Source organism: Caretta caretta, chromosome 16 (assembly GCF_965140235.1).
Source record: "Caretta caretta isolate rCarCar2 chromosome 16, rCarCar1.hap1, whole genome shotgun sequence".
Lineage (NCBI taxonomy): Eukaryota > Metazoa > Chordata > Testudines > Cheloniidae > Caretta > Caretta caretta.
Genome location: NC_134221.1, coordinates 23,456,349 through 23,474,048, shown reverse-complemented (window position 1 = coordinate 23,474,048; position 17,700 = coordinate 23,456,349). Strand labels below are relative to the sequence as shown.

At 40.9% G+C, this 17,700-nt stretch overlaps 1 protein-coding gene across 3 annotated transcripts in view; it reads right to left on the bottom strand.

Moving 5' to 3' along the window:
• Positions 1 to 285: 285 nt before the first annotated feature.
• The window catches only part of NEK6 (NIMA related kinase 6), a 112,142-nt gene continuing 94,727 nt past the window's right edge, over positions 286 to 17,700 (bottom strand). For all 3 annotated transcript variants that reach the window (XM_048822457.2, XM_048822458.2, XM_075120381.1), the window contains 3 exons: positions 17,294 to 17,388; positions 8,854 to 8,967; positions 286 to 2,423 (listed from right to left, as the gene is read on the bottom strand). In XM_048822457.2, coding sequence (XP_048678414.1) covers positions 2,313 to 2,423; positions 8,854 to 8,967; positions 17,294 to 17,388 — 320 coding nt within the window. In that variant the 3' untranslated portion in view covers positions 286 to 2,312. The remainder of the gene's footprint in view (positions 2,424 to 8,853; positions 8,968 to 17,293; positions 17,389 to 17,700) is intronic.

Below are 17,700 nucleotides of genomic sequence, written 5' to 3'. Positions count from 1 at the left end.
TTCTCTATCTCGTGTTTCAACACAGAAAACAACAGCTAGACATTGGTAATAAAGAGTCAGGCTAGCCTCTAAAACAGCACAGTGGGTAGACCTTCTTAGAAGGCAGAATTTGGGAGCAGAACTGGTGTAACTTTGATTTAGTCTATTTCCTTACAAGTTGAGCTTGATGCAGTGTGAAACTAACATATTGGGGAATATAAACACTTTACAAGAACAATTTTAGACTTGAACTCAGTCATTTTGCAACAAAACACTTTTTGTTACTTAACACTGGACTCAAATATATAGTATTTTTTAACAAAGGAAGTTGTTTATTTTGTAAATCATGGTTTTATTTATCTAAAAATGCACAGTTGCAAAAATTTACCTTTTTAAAATACATTTACTTATAAGCACTAATAATCTTATGTAGCAAGGAAGTGACCAGACTTATCAAAACACTCAAGTAATTTGAGCCTTCTTGACAGCCAAAGAACTTTTATTCGGCATTGCACCAACAGAGGCATTGCACAACCACGTCTATGAACGTGTAAGTTGCCACTATAGTTCAAAGGAAACCTGCAGTACAAAGGTGACCATCTTTATTATACTTAAATACACTAAAAATCTGGCTTCTTGATCATTTCTGAACATGTTAGCATTGGGAATAGAGGAAGCATTCTGGCCTCTCTCCTACTGAACTGAATAGCCTGGCTCCCACAGGAGAGCAACAGCCTGGACTTCCTAGCGGGAAGTATCAGTAAAATGGCATCTTACATTTAAGAGATACCAGCATCATTCACAGCAATGAATATCTTTAGCCGAATCTTTTGAAATTCAGTTTAACTGGGCACTGCAGTTTTCCTTTAAGTAGTGAGAATTAGGTTTAACAAAATCCATTCAAAGCATATACATGTATTTAACCCTCTTACCCGGATTTTATTTCCAAGCAGCTATGGGCTTTTTTTGAAAGAGTAAGGTGTCACAGGCTGTATTTAAACACTTGAACAACTGTCACCCACAAACATACATGATAGCAATGGCCTCTACCTCACACAGAAGAAACACTGTAACAGTACAAGTTTATTTCCCCTGGGTGTTGTCCTTTGAGATTAACTGCAGCAGTTCCCCTGAACAGTTAGGTGAAATGGAAACACTTGAACGTGAATCCACAAGTTTGGTTTCTAAAGCAGTGAATACTTTTCATTGTCTCTAATGAAACAAATCATTGATTCAATGAATGAATTTTGTTGACTGAAAATTTTTAGGTCTTTAAAAGACTAATTTTTTTTTAAACAAAATGTCTCCTTCAAATCAGCTTGAGTTTCTTATAAAAATTCACATTTTATAAATTAGCTTTCACAGTTAAATAGGTATGGGCTGATCCTTATTTAAAATTACACAAAGCATTAGTCTTATTTCATGCTAAATGTAAATAATATCATTACTATGTTTGAAAAAAGTTTTAAAACACTGCTTTCCTTACATTTTATTTATGAATGGCTAAAGTACCATTGGATTTGGTAAAAGTATCTTCCCCAAAATAGAATTGGCTTAGAGTAATACTGGTTTTATAATAGACTTTTAGCCTAACAAGATTAATGCCAAAGGGGAAAATACATTTATAAAGATACATTGCTTATAGAAGCAATGCTTTTCAGGTATATGCTAGACTCACCTCATTGTCTATAACCAAGTTAACAGATAAATGGATCCACAAAATATTCACTCTAAATTTTCAGATTAAAAAAAAAAAAATCTTCAAACAAGTGTCCGTCCCTTCCTCTTTTTGCAAAGGAGGGGATAAAACACAGAGCTGAATGCTTTAAAAATATATGAACTAAAAACTGAAATTGCTATTAACCATGTGCAGAAGAGGCAAAGTAGCAGTTATACAATTTACACAATATCTACTGCAATTCTTACATTAGTATAAAGTGATTTCACTGAAGGAATTATTTCAATATTTCACATTACAGTTAAGATAAAGGGGTGTGTCAAAGGCTCAATGAGACACCCCTGTTAATATAATCTATTCTAGATTACACACAACAGTTTTAAGAAAGGACCCTTAAATGATCTACATCTGTAGTATGTTATTGGCTTTGAAAAAAAAAAATGCTTGCAATACCTCATAGAATCTTCACTTTAAAGCATGACCACCTGGTAAGAGTCCTTGTCAAATAACCTGCAGAAATAATGGAGCATCTTGCTACCAGTGCTCAACTCTCTCACTTGAGTTTGACTAGGCACCGGTCGGTTTCATCTGAGAAATAAAAATTCAAGTAAGACTAAGCTGTGATGGCTTTTCTTAGAGAGTGTTTGCAGATGATTCAAGTGCTGGAGGTCCAAACATGCATCTGTTTTGCTATTTGGTGCACATAACCAATGTCAGGTCTCTGATCTGGATCAGGGTATATGCACATGCTGACCAATTCACGTAGCTGAAAAGGAAGGAAGGAAGAATTGCATGAAAATATAATGTACCACCCTGTTCCTTTTTGGAAAGGGGAAGGGACTATTTGAATGCAAAGAACCCTGGATTGGAGTGTCAACTCCTTTATTCTTTTCCATCTGCTATATGTTCATGGCAAATCAGGAAGTGTGTGTGTGTAGTTTCCCTATTTGTAAAATGACTAGTCCCTACCCAGACAATTCACTTTATAGCACTGAAGTCTAATATTCTGTACTAAGTTGGTGCATTTAGTTGTGGCTTCTTAGACCCATTCTGTACCCTAAAGAGTTTGCAATCTAAATGTAACATACACGAGAGAGGAGGCAACAACCAGTGGTTCATCCATTACATTTAGCATTTTGTTAGTTTAAAACTTTGTAATTTCCCCCCCCTATGTTTAATGAGTTAGAGCAGGGGTGACCAGTCAGAGGCAGATGGCTACCTGAGAGAAGAGAAGAGTTAGCAGGTGCCTGAAGGAGGAGTATGTGTTTGCTTCATGTACAGGAGGTGAGACACTGAATCATGAATGGGAGGGAGGTGGTGATGAAGGGTTCGGTAAAGCAGGCAAAGTAGGTGAAACAGCAGTCGGGATGAAGTAGGAGAGTAGAGCTGAGCTTAGCTTTAACAGTGAGGACAAGGAACTCAAACTGGATAGGAAAAGAAACGTGGGAGGGGCCACAGAATGACATGATCAGGATTTGGATGCAGGGGAAAAGCATAGGAAAGAACAGAAAATGAGCCCAAAATTGCAAGTTGGACAGAGATGACACATAAGACTTGTGAGTGAAGATGGAGAAATGGAAGTGAACTGTGGTGTTCAATTCAAGGAAGGTCTATTCAGCGCACACTTCTATATAATGATCCTGCATTGCATCCTAGCAGCAAATCAGTGGCAGTTAGCCAGTTCAAGATTGAATTAAGTTTTGAAAAGCACTTTGAGATCCTTAGACATAAGATAGAGCACTAGCTGTGCGAGACACAGCAGTGTGACAATGACACTCGACTCCAGGACCTTAGTGCAGAAAAGAGATGGGTCACTGATTATAAGTAATAAAATGCAGAAGGACCAGAGTCTCCCTACCTCCCCATCCTCTTTATTGTACACATGAAAGATTGTAGCTTTTAATTATACAGACACCGAAAGCTGCTCGTACCCCCGAGGCATGGGGAGAAACAGCCTTGAGCCTCTGATCTTCTCACATCCTCCCAGTAGCCACAGTGCCAATTATTTTAATGGTAATTAAAAGCATGACCATACAGCCATCAAGCACACATCTTCAGCTGGATTTACACAACTGAGGTTTTCACTTCTGAATGGCAGTAGGTCCTGTAAAATGACAATTGTTTCTGGGCCTGAAGCAGATTACAACACTAGGAACAGTAGCACAATGGTACAGGGTGAACAATGATCATGTTTATATAAAGGAGACACACCACAAGGGGAAAGTGCCAAAATAAACTTATTAAACTACAGGTACTGATGTAGCCTTACTACCTAGGATTGGGGGGTGGAGGGGAAGAGGAGGATGGTATGCTTTGTCATCTCTGCTATGGCCACAGTATAAACTCATTACTAGAGTATCTGAGCACTTTTCACTAAAATTAGTAGTAAAGTCTATAGTGAACTCCATGGACCCTTTGACTCTCTCTTTTGGGGATAAAAACAAGTGTATGCTGTTTATATCTGATGACAACTAAACATATAGTCTTAGCATGTGCCTGTACCTTGAATTATAAGATGGATGGTATTTTATTAATCTCAGATGATGCCAACCTCTTTACAATGTATTAAAATAATCAGCAGTCAATGTAAAGTTATGTGAAATCAATCTGCTGCCTTTTGGTAGGGTAAACTGTGCTGCTCGAATTCAGAATGATGGAGAGGCAAAGATTTTCTCCAACAACCATCCTAGCATGCAAGAGCTAAATCCAACTTCCATTCTTATCTACTCGCAGGTCACAGATGAAGCCTTGATAATCACTGCAAATAAGTGTTTGAAATGACTTGATCAAATCCCCTTCAGCAGATAGACTGGGGAGTTGGAACATAAGAATGGCCCTACTGGGTCAGACCAAAGGTCCATCTAGCCCAGTATCCTGTCTTCCAACAGTGGCCAGTGCCAGGTGCCCCAGAGGGAATGAACAGAACAGGGAATCATCAAGTGATCCATCCCCTGTTGCTCATTCCCAGCTTCTGGCAAACAGAGGCTAGGGATGCCCATCCTGGCTAATAGCCATTGATGGACCTAACCTCCATGAACTTAAATAGTTCTTTTTTGAACCCTGTTATGGTGTTGGCCTTCACAACATCCTCTGGCAAGGAGTTCCACAGGTTGACGGGGTGTTGTGTGAAGAAATACTTCCTTTTGTTTTAAACCTGCTGCCTATTAATTTCATTTGGTGACCCCAGTTCTTGTGTTATGAGAAGTAAAAACACTTCCTTATCTACTTTCTCTACACCAGTCATGATTTGATAGACCTCAATCATATCTTCCCTTAGCCGACTCTCTGCCAAGCTAAAAAGTCCCAGTTTTATTAATCTCTCCTCATTCGGAAGCCGTTCTATACCCCTAATAGTTTTTGTTGCCCTTTTCTGAACCTTTTCCAATAGATCTTTTCTGAGATGGGGCGAATACTGCACACAGTATTCAAGATGTGGGCGTACCATGGATTTATATAGAGGCAACATGATATTTTCTGTCCTATTATCTATCCCTTTCTTAATGATTCCCAGCATTCTGTTCACTTTCTGATGGCCCCTGCACGTGGAGTGGATGTTTTCAGAGAACTATGGCCATTTCTAGTTTTCTGTTCCAGGGAGGGAGCCTATCACAAGAGAAAATATTTGGATGGCTTAGCTTTAAAAAGCCCCAGAACAGGAGCAATTCATTTTAAGGAGCTTTATTAAAGTAGGGCACTTTTCTCTAATTACTCAAGTTTATTCATTTGATCTGGAGCTGAGAACATGGTGTACATGAGAGATTCATGGGATCAGAAATCAGCCTGCAGTGTAACACATTAGCAGAGCTCAACCTTAGCTTCAAGATTGGTATGAGAGAGGCAAAGGGGAGCTTTGCCGTGAGCTGCCGAGGACGACTGAGCAACATTCAGCCTCACGGCATGGGCAAGAGTCAACTCCGACCCTCAGTACGTGAGGATACGCAGGCTGCGTTTTCACATGGCTCACAGGCCAACGGGCCGTGACAATGTTAGAGCAGGCTCAAGAAATTACTCTCTGAGGCGGAATCTGAGCAAGCAGAACAGCCATTCGCTCTGGAAGGAGAATGCATGTATTCACATACAAAATAACTAAGTCACCCATTCTGTCCTCTGACACCATGATTACTGCTAGAACAAACGCTGTATGAGGCCTCGTTCCACAAATTTCACCCATAGCTACAGCATTTTCCCAAGAGGCTATTGTGGTAGCCTGCTCCCTGAACCAGCTTCACTTTCTGCTTGCTTGGTTTAGGAAGTCCATCTGCTCCCACCCCTGGCCATCCACTCTGACAGTGTCACCATTTGGGTATTTCATACCGTAAAGAACTAAAGTAAACACGGCTCATACTACAGTCATGTTCCAGCATAAAAACATTAAGCTTTGTGGCTTCATGTAACAGCAGCAACTAATACGGTGAAATAAGCCAGAGCCGAAGGCCTAGCCCTCTCTCAGACTTGTCAGGCATTCAGTTAAGTGTATGAACACCATCTGTAGTCTAGTTCTCTGGGACCTGGAGCTTTTGAGCTTTAAACCATCCTTCTCACCCAAGACTGTATCACTATACTACACACACTCTTTAGCAGTGCCAGAGGGAAGCACACAGACAGTAATTGTAAAGACAGGAAACACATCTGTCAACTTACACTAATTCCTACTGCCAGCAGGCATATCATGAAGGGCATGCTATAACAGCACAGCAAATGGAAATTACTCTTTATGAAGGCAGTCTGGAAAACCAGCACTTTCTAGAAGAGTTTACAATTTTTTTTTTAAAGTTGGTTGCTTAGCAAGAATGCAAACTCTGTGAAAACCAGAAGCTCTGGTGTCTCTTTAGGAACACAGCACCCCTTAAAGCCAAGACCCTACGATGTATGTGCACACAAGACGGTCAGCATTTAGAGTCTGTTATGGTCAGGACATTATGGGTATGTTTCTTGCCCACAGAGCAGGAAAACTGAGAAATAAACCAGTTGTTTGTGACCGACTTGCTGACTCACAACTCAGGGGAGGAAGTTAATGCTTAGAACAGATGCTCTGAAAGAAAGCGGCGTGTGTTATCCTTCACCTGAAGAGGTGGAGGAACTGATTGCACATGTACATTCTTATCTTAACATTACTGCACATTTGCTTTGACTACAGTGAATCCATTGCTTCTGTAAGGCACTTTGGGATAGGTCTCCAGAGGGTACTGAAACTGAAACGGCTGGTGTGGATGCTGTGTACCATTTGAGTCAAAGCTGGTTCTATCCCACCGGTTGAATTAGGAATGGTTCAGCTCTCTAGCACAGACAGTGCCTCTGCCTGCAGGCTCAAGGAGACAGCACCATGCTAGTCCAGCCGGAGAGATGCTGTCCTGTGAGAAATGTCATGCTTTAAACACAAAAGCTCAAATCCTGGTGAGTGACGTGAAACTATCCGAAGTCCCTAAGAGTTTAGTCTCACCTCAGTGACTGACACCTCCCACACGTGCCCCTTTCACTAACAGTGCCTCACTGCAGCCAATCCAAGTCTTTATTAAGGGGGAAAAAATCTACTGGCTTGGCATGTTTAGGGATCTGTCCCCTCCAGGCCTGTGACTCCTGTTAACATTACGGGGAGCGATCTGCATCCATCCAGAGGAGACATAACCCTGCAACCAGCACACACTGGATTTTGCCAGAAGTGCACACTTCATTTCACAAAAGCTGCTGTGTGCAATGGAGCTGGAGCCAGAGCCCAGCTGCTCAGTTTTGTCTAGTACTATTTCCCAATGCTTTGTGCACAGATCTGGCATGGTACCTTTCCCTGGGAGCCAAATGTCAGCAGCTTAAGAGGATGTGCAAGTGAACCGGTTGCCAATTAAAGTGCTCTCAACCCAGTTTTATTTACTTTGTTGTGTCTGCGTTTACAGGGAGATTGGCATATACCACAAACACAGGGGAGGGGAGGTCACTGTATGGATGCCCCATTTTTTGAATATGCAAAACTGATTTCAAACCCCTTTTGTTTTATGAACATTCTAACTCCTTCCTTCCTCCAGCATCCTCTTACCTCTAACTAGTTAGAGAGTATGCAAAACTAAGTGGGGATATTTCTCTAATCCCAGGAAAGACATACTCAGGTGGAGTTCTCTAGATTACCTGCATCTATGTAGTTTGTTGCTTCCCATTTCTACCAGGCTGCTGTTGTACAACCCAATAGCAAAGATGTTTTGAGCATCACCACAGTCCCCTTCTGGGGAACAACCTTGGAATACACATGGACTGTCTGCTAGCTGCCCTGGATTTTATTTCCCCTGTATCCTGTCTCTCACTGCACAGAGCTCTGCTTCTACTGAAAAACGACAAGTTAGACTCTCTCAATTACCTAAACAACTTCCTTTCATACACTAGGCAGCTATTTCTGAAAGAAGAAATGGAGGGAAAGAACTGGTTGTTTAGGGCAATTCATGCACTTATCAAGAGACTTGGTTTCCTGTCTGATTTAGGTCCACATGAAATGGATTCGGTGGGCTTCAGTCTAGCTGACATTTGGCCACATTGAAAAAGCGCCACACAACTGTCATAAAAGGTCCACTGCAAAAGAAGGGGGTGGCTGCAACTGGATTTAAGCAGAGTGGCAAAGGGGTGGGAGCAAGCATGCACAGCAGCAACTTGTGATATCGCTCAGTCCAGCCACTGCTTTCCATCTCTTGCTTTCATAGCAATAAAATTAACCAGACGTTAAAAAGCCCCCATATGGCTCCTGCTTGGATGCTTATTGTACTAGGCTAATCACTTCCCTTCCTCCTTTTAGTATCATTTTTCCCTTGTTATACATTTAAACAAACTGAGGACTTTATAGACTAAATTTAAACACCGTTTTATGGTGTGTTATTGTAGGGAGAGGTGTCAGGTTTTCCCCAGGTTTCGTCGTCATATTTTGCTAGTGCAGGAGCACTCCAGATCAGACCACTCCTCGTTACTGGAAACTTCCTTTTGTTCCCCATTGGGCTCCATTTACTCTGCTGGTGTTTCAGCCGGATGTGTGTTAACCTAGGGAATCCTGTCTAGAGGTCCCCAATTCTTTTCAGCTGTTGGGGGGGAGGGTCTACTTCAGATATGGCCAAAAACCACTTCCCTGTCTTCACGCACACTCTGCCCTCCCCTGCCCCCAGGGTCAGTTATTTTACCCCCACTGGTCACCACTTTCCAATCTGAGCATCAGGTGCCCAATTTACCTTTTCAGAATAATGTTCAGCTGGAAGGGGAGGGTAGTCACATTGTTCTATCTTCTGGCAAAGAGAAAACAGATTCATTTTATCTCCATAGAAAGGACTCTGAAGAGCTGCCATCTGTAGAGAAAAATGGAAGATAGTTTTAAACTGTGAAGGGTTTAGAAGCTCCCAGTACTGCTGATTTGCAATAGCAAGTTTTGCTCTGTGACAGGGCACAAATGTTGCTCTCTGACAGTGTACACAAATGGATACTGTTGCTCTTTGAGACATCAGTTTGTACACTGCCAAGCACCTATTACCAGATGTACAGCATACCTGCCGTTCCCTCATCAGCCCTACGCCGTGGACATAAGCAAACAAAAGCTGTGTCAGGCAGCGGCAGTTGCACAAAGCACCTCGAGTCACAGAGCGTCCCCTCCACAAGAAAGGCATGAGATTTGGTATTTGCACAGTGAAGTCAGACCTCTGCCTGTCCCCTATTCAGAAGGCTGGAACTCGGGTTTACCATGCTGCAGGGACACACACACACACACACACACGGGTACCTACGTCTCAGGCAGCTAAACTGGTTTCCTGGTGTCCCCAAGGACAGAGCATTCTTGTAAAAAGCAGAAACACAAAGAAACACCCGTGGCCAAGCAGAATGGAGAGTCACAGACCAAACACCTCCCACCACTCTCTTCAAATGATCAATGAGCATTCATTACACTTTCCTGGCCCTCATTACACAGGAGAGGCTTCTATGTTTTCCCCCAGCACTGTAATTATTTTTTCCTAAAATGTCTTACATGTGGGACTCTGTGAATATGGCTGGGCAGCGATTTTAGATGTACACCGAAAAAAAATTATAAATATCAATGTTACTTAAACCAAGGAAATAGGATTTCAGTGCGGCAAGAAAATTATTGTTCTAAACCAATTGCATGAAGTGGAATATGATAACCTATTATAAAAGTGATAATCTTTTAAAAGTAAAAGCCCTTTTGCCTATGATGCATGTTGCAGTTTCAATCTACTTCAGTCACGCTCCTGTTCAGAACAGAGCATATTTGCTCTCTGTGCCTGCTCAATTTTTAGTGGACTGTTGTAAAGAGTAAATTGATGCTTTCTGGACAACAAGCTGCTACCTAAAATTCAAAGTCTTTATAAATATGAACATTCCGCTTGATATTTTGAATAAAGCCAAGCCACGTGTTGTCGAGGGAAGAGGATTCTAAAAAGCTTTTGTAACCAGGCTACTGTGTCTTCTCCTAATCAGCTTATTTTTTTCATTTTAGTTTCTTTGGTTCCTGAGCCCCATATCTCAGTGTATTCAAACGTACTTTTTTTCATGGAGATAAATGGAAGATTCAAGCAGCCAGGATAACACGATGGAGGGTTTTTGAGGCACTAAGATACAATTGCATCTTTGTGGGAGGAAATCAATTATGCTGCAAGTCTTTAACTGAGAGCTCTAAATGAACTTTAAATGCTGAGCCCCAGAACAGTAGCCATGAAGAGATGTGTGTTTGTGCACTTACAAAATATGGCATGAATAAATAATGCCCATTTAAAGTAAACATTGTGAGTCGAGTACCTTTTTGCTCTCTCTTTCAAACTACGATTCAAAAACAACAAGCCCACGATCCAGAGTATGTTCTGGCAATGTCAGGCGCAAGCCCAAGACTGTTCACCGTTACAACTGTCTCCAGGAACAGGAACAAATGAAATTCGCCATTTACATATAAGTGAACCAATAGCACTAATAAGAATGGTCTTCAAAGGGAAAGCCATGAGCTGCAGAGAGGCTCAGTAAGCAAGAGGCATGTCACCTCAGCATGCAACCCACACGGTGCCCCATCTGCTTATTACTCTATAACGTTGTTCAAGTGCTTCTTGTCACCCTCACTAACTGTCACATGCCACACCACACAGCAGAGTAATACCTCCTCCTAATGAAGCGCTATTGGATAATTGTTGATATTATCTATTCTGTTTAGAAGATCTTTTAAAACCATTTTGCATCAGAACAGCAAGCTTTTCATATTAACGCCGGCTGAAGTTGATGCTTCTCGCTATGGTTTTAATAAGGGGCTATTTGTTAATTGTTAGTCTTTTGCTCATTATCATGCACTGTGAAAGCTATCCAAAGAATATCATCTTATTGCTGACACACACAGCGAGCTCCCAGCAGTACTTAAAAAAAAATCAACTCAAGACACTCTGCTCTGAAATTCTATAGTTTAGATACGTACATTGACAGATTATTAGTGATTTGAGGACAGAGGTGCAGCACGTGAACTACATCAGGTTTTGAAGACATTGCTTTCAGGCTTGCTCTGTGCAGTTAATAGAAAGTTTTTAACTCAGTTAAACCACACCAGTAAACAAATCAGATTGTTCTCACAACAAAACTGGTGGACCCACTACACTTCCCAGCAAAGGTTTTTGTTTGTTTTAAAGAATAGCAGGATTCTGCAGTGCATTTTACTAAGAGTTCACTAATATACAAAATATGTCCCATGTATTAGCAGAGCAGGACAAATAATTAAAATTAAAGTATACTTGGTAAAATAAAAGGACTAAGTACATTTTGTGGGACTGTAGCCACAATTTTTATTGGTACATCACTCACTAATTTGCCAGATATTAATGGAAAAGAGTTTCACTGTCAATTTAGAGAAACAATGATGCATTTTCAAGTTTAAATATATTTCAGGTAGTTCTTGCCAGTGTCATGTGTCAGATGTCCAAACATGCTTACATGTGGCAACTCAGGTGGGATTTTCAAGGTACCTAAAATTACTCTGAAATTCAATAGATGTTAGGTGCCCAATTCCCTCAAGCTCCTTGGAAAATCCCAGCTTCACTTTTCTTGTAGGTTTCCAGCTGTAGCTACTTTGTGTAACATGTAGTTAGGAATGTTTGCAGAACTGAATTTCACAGTACAAATGAAATCTAACATCATGTCCCCCTGTAGCAGGCAGCTAGATATGCTCTACTGAACAGACAGCAACTGCAGGCTGGGAGAACATAAAAAGTGTACATGATGCACACAGATAAGAATCTTTAGTCAGTGTCTACTTTGTATCTTTTTGTGGTTCTGAGTTTCACAGATTATCAGTATATACTGTATAATCTTAAATGTCATCGGTGATAAACAGGATCTTCAAAGAGCAAACTGGCATTAGTAATTTAAAATTAAAAAAGCACAGATTCCATGGTTTCTCTCAGATACGGTGACGATCTGTGTGTTACAAATACAAAGCAGAGTCAGGAAAACGGTAACCAAAAGCGTACTAGATAGGTCTTGTAGACTTCAATAAAAAGTCAATAATTCCTGGAAATCTGAAGATCTTTCAATTACAATTAAAATCACTGTCCATATCTCCTTACATAGCCATATGCAAAGTAAAACAAAAAATGAACACAACACTCATGTTCTTTTCAAGACTGGCAAATAGAAAATTAAAACTGAAAAAGAAGATGCCTTATAAATTCTGACTAAAACAGCCAAGAATGTGAGCTGGAGGATTGTGAGTGCAGGCATTCCAAATGTATTGCTAACAACAGTTTGCGATGCCACATTTGGGTTTGCTTTTGACATTTTGGTTAGAACAATTACAGCAGAATGGCCGGATCTCCATTTAAAATTGACCACCACACCGCATGACTGGTTTAAAAAATATGAAATCCTGTTAGTGTTTAAATTGATCATCTTGTTAAAAGTGCTAAAGCCATCGCTTGTGGCTACATTCTGGAAACGTAGAACTTATTTTTATCCCCTTGAAGTTATCTGGATGACAGATTTCCAAGTGAAGTGGGGAATGAAGACACCTCCCACTATTTTGATAAGATTTAATAAAAATCAATGTGTGATTGTAAATGTCACAGGAAGATGGTGCTGTATGACAACACCCTCCCGCAATATTACTCAATGGAATTCCAATTGACACGCACATCTCTGAAGGTAATTTGTACAGTAAATCTCTCTTGAGTTTATCTCCCAAATAATGTCTGAAAAGAGGTATCAGAAGTGATTCATAACCAGCCAAACATCATTATTTTCCCACTTTTTAGCCCAATGGGAAAAAAAAGTTTTTTATTACAAGAAATTGGCATGAATAAAATAAAGATCCTTCAAAGAGACGTATAGATTTGATTTTTCAAATAATTTAAGCAAAGTTTAAAATGTCTAAAAATAATGACTTTTTATTCACTGAAATCAAATGGTAACTGGCCAATATTTCTTGCAAGGTCAAAATATCAGACCTTGTCCACAACTTAAAGGGTTTCCTATATAGACAGCAAGTACAAAAATGCTTTTCAAGCCACATATGGCACACACATAATTATACTATTACCACCACAAAAGCATATTTATTTTGCCAAGCATGCTAGGACGCTTAGACTACGACACCATGAGGGGACCCTAATGTGCAGCAAAACCATATCTTAGCATAAGGCTAAATACGTCTCTCCAAACAAAATCTGAGATCTTCTCTACAGCAGAACCCATACTTAGGAACAATCTTAAAGCAGCCTGATCAAGAACTCGCTTTGAACTGATCAGTGATGGGACAGCAGCACTTAACCTGGGCCACTGTCACTATTGCTCTTACCCCCGGTAGGACTAATGGTGCAAATAAAAGGCATCAGAGCGTCAACTGAGCAACACCTTTACTGGAAATCTCAGTTTCAGGTCAAACCTGAACAATTCCAGCTATTTTTAATGTAAAAATGTTATTAAATTCTTAAAGCCCAAGTTTCCCTCACAATGAACCTATAAAGAGAAGTCTCTGGGATGCATTTCAGGTGATAGAAACATGATACACACCTTTTAGATACTGCTACACTTTATAGTTCCATTGTGTATATTACTAGTATCTTTAGATAGTAAGGATTCATGCATGGGTTTGTACATTCGTCGGCTTTAAGTCCAGAAGGGACCAATGTGTTCATCTGGTGTGATCTCCCGCACAGCACGGCCATAGGATATCCCTGAATTAATTTCTGTTTGAACTAAAGCTCATCTTGTAGAAAAACATCTAAATTTTTATTTCAAAATTTCCCGTGAAATCTACCACAACTTGTGATAAGTTGTTCCTATAGTTAATTACCCTCCGTTAAAAATATGTGCCTCGTTCCTAGTCAGAATTTGTTGTTGCTGCTGTTGCTTTAGGACTCTGAATTAATTCAAAGTCCCTGGTATTCCCTTCCTAGAGGTCACATGAATTTTAAGCCTGGGCCCAGAAACATTTCACTCAGCTGGAGTACGTTTCCACAATTGTTTATGATCATGAGAGCCTAGAACCGAGTTGCTGCTTTCCTCCTTTTGCAGTATGAGGCTATCACACACTGGTGTTAGCACCTAAGTTCCCACTAAGCTGCGTGGCCATGCAGCAGCCTATTAAGCACCGCACAGATGCTCAGGGCTGCAGTGGGGAGAGGCGCCTCTCCCCCAGCCCCGGACCTGCCACGGCGGGGAGAGGCGCCTCTCCCCACCAGCGCCAGCCCCAGCCCAGCCCTGGTGGAGAAGTGCTCATTCCCCGGTCCCAACCTAGCCCTGGCCCTGGCGCAGCCAGGGGAGAGGCGCCTATCCCGCACCCCTAGGCCAGGTGTTGCTGCGGGGAGAGAGAGCTGGGGGAGTCCTCTCTCCCCGCTGTAGCCCCAGGGCAGCCTGCACCCCAAGCACTTCATCCCTGGCCCCTCCCCAGAGCCCACACCTGCAACCAGAGCCCTCCCCAGAGCTCACACCCGCAGCCAGAGCCTTCCCCTCCGCACCCTAACCCTCTGCCCCAGCCCTGAGCCCACTCCAAACCCCTCGGCCCCACCTCCATATTGGTGGACAGAACAAAATTCATTCCACACGTGCGTGGGAACACTGGTTAGCACAGCTTTTTCATTAGGCTAAAAGCCCTCTTTCACATCTGGGCCGCGTTGCCCTGAGTAGGCAGCATGCTCAAGACAGCTTTTTGGCACATCTTAACATTTCTTAAACAAATGCTAACACACACCTATTTTCTCATTGTTAAATAGATATTGAAATGGTGCGATTAGCCAATCTGCAGGATTTTCCAGCTCTGACAGAAGTGGTTTCTTTTAGTGAGCTTATGCTGTTTTAAAGCTCCATTTTATCGATCGACCACTTTTCCCTATATACAAATATTAGTTTCCCAACTGCTTTTCTTGTATGGCTGTCTCACAGATTCCAAGGTAAGATCTCCTTTAGGACCGTAGGTCTGCACCGTACAAACCCCAGTTGAAAGGCACTATTCACAATGATTTTAGAGGCAATATGATTTGTTTCCACCCTTCTGGCAGCAATGTCTAACTTTCTAATCACCTTCCCTCAGCCCCACATGCTACCTTACAAGGTCTTCCTGCACCATACTGTGGATGAGAAGGCACAGAGCGGGACCAAAAACTGGGAGGACAATTTGTGAGAGAGGAGCAGCCGAGGAAACTACCTTCTACATTATCTGTTTCCTGGCTCTAAGTCGTCAACAGTCCTGCCAGAATGTTTTTGTCTGTGGTTTGCATTATTTGGCAAAGGTCTGGCAATTCCCTGTTGACCGTGGTGTACAGCATCAGACCTGTGTGTTCTCTTAGCCCATCCCTCTAATCCCCAATGGAATTTCACACACAAGTCACTGTTATGATACACCACTCATCTCTGTCCAAGCAAGTCTACTTCTCAGCAGGTCCAGCTCCTCTTTGCTTAGAGACCACCAAGACCAACCCTTGGCCTTTATGTTCACGGCAGCCACTCACTGCATTTGTATTAAATCCAGCCTCATTGTTTTTCCATTAACTAAACTCTCTGGCACGTCTCTGGCCCAGGACAGCAGGTAAACATGCATTAGCTGTCTAAGGAGCATCTGCATTTTCTTTGCCGTGGAAAGGACTTCAGGTGGGCATAGGTCAGTGTTTAGATCCAACGTAACAGGCACCTAAAAACCGACATGCAGATAAATTTGGTCCAGAACGTTTTTAGGAACAAATACCAAAGTCCTAATTGCATCTAAGCAGACGGTGTCGGAGTTCGCACATGTAAGCGGCACGCAGCTGTTGACTCAAGCAGCTCCCAATGGATGCTTAATTCCTCTAGCAGGATTTTGTTGACTTATTACACTGGCTTCCCAGCACTGATCTCTCTCTAGGTGCTCACCACACAGCACTTTCACACCCTGCCCACCCACAAATCAGCACCCATTGAACTGCATGACTCAGGCTTGGTACTGTGTTGACGACAGGACATGACCTTGTTAAACAAGCATTTAGCCACCTAGATGAGTATATTCTTCCCAGCAGTAAACAAACAGTAACAAACAGTTTTAACTCTTGTGGGGAAGAGCACTGCCTAGTTTGCTTTTAAGATAAAATTCTCTAAGAAAAAGTAGGGTTTCTCTAGTTTATGCAGAAACCTAGCTAAAGTTGCTGTACTGTCTGATCAGTTTATGCCAGGTATTTGTATTTTGATTTTTTTCCACGATTGTGAAAAGTTGCAATAACAACCATCATTTCATTTTGACAATCCTTTAATTAACCAGGAAAAAACAACCAAAATACGTAAGCATCCAAAGCTTTGAAGTGGCCCTGGGTTATAACATTATAGTGGGCTCTCAACTGAAATTTGGGGGGGTGGGAGTGTCGTACCATGCACTTTCTAAATTTTGGGTACCCTCACTTGAACCCAAAGCTGTTTCATATATTTATAATGTAACCTTACTATTTGTTTAAATGAATACAACTTTTTTTATGGATCTCAAATACCATTAATTGATCATTTTTCTGGACACTTGAAAAATCTAATGGCATAGCGTTCTCACAAAATCATAGTATCAAGAGTAACTTTCTTCTTAATATATCTAGTATGTAGAACACACTAAGTATGTAAAACTATGTAGTTCACAATAAGGATCTCTGCTTTGAAAACTATATTCTTACATGGTTTTGCATGGCTTTAAACACTTAAAAAAAAATCTAACTAAATCCTCTCAGTGGGAACAGTAAATTCATTTAAAAACCACAGTAGTTTTCTTCATCAAGAGCTCTGGAAGGTCAAAGTATTTCAACTCTTCAGAACTCATTGCTCTTTACACTAAATTACATTAAAATGACATGTTTGGTCTTTAAAACAAACTTAGTATTTAGGAAAGAGTTCTAAATATGCTCTTCCAATAACTGCCCAGCTTATAGGAGTAAAGAATGAGACAAATTGGCTTGCTGCTATCTGTATCTCTAATATTTACTGTGATGCACTAAACCAGCTCTGAATAAAATCTGTTTAATATCTTTCTTTTTAAAATACTCAAAAAGAACTCAAGATAACGAAGATTTTATAGGGTTTCACAGAAATCAGATGTAAACAGGATTGAGTTAAACTGTTTACTTCATTCATTCCTGTTTTCTTTTATTATGTGCTTGTTTATGCAAAGATGAAAAAGTTAGAGATGCTTACCTCATACAATAAACAGCCCAAAGACCAGATATCAGATTTAAAGTTATAGCCATTTTCATGTATTCTTTCTGGGGACATATAGTATGGAGTTCCCACTGTAACAAAGCAAGCAAAAAAAAAAAAAACAGGAATTATCTTTCTAAAGACCAACAGAGTTTGATCTAGATGAAGTACAGATGTTTATCTTCGTGAAGAGCAATGGCTCTGGCAAACCACACATTGGAGATAGTTTGCACAATTATGAAATAAGCAATGGTTTCAAAAGACTATGGAAGAAATGTTCTTTTTTAGAACCATACTAAGGTAGAAAAAATCAGATAAAGAACAGACGGGCATTACTGTGATAATTTTATGGTTTTGAACTTTAAGGAAAACAATCTTCTTTTCCACCTTTCTGGGCACTTTTG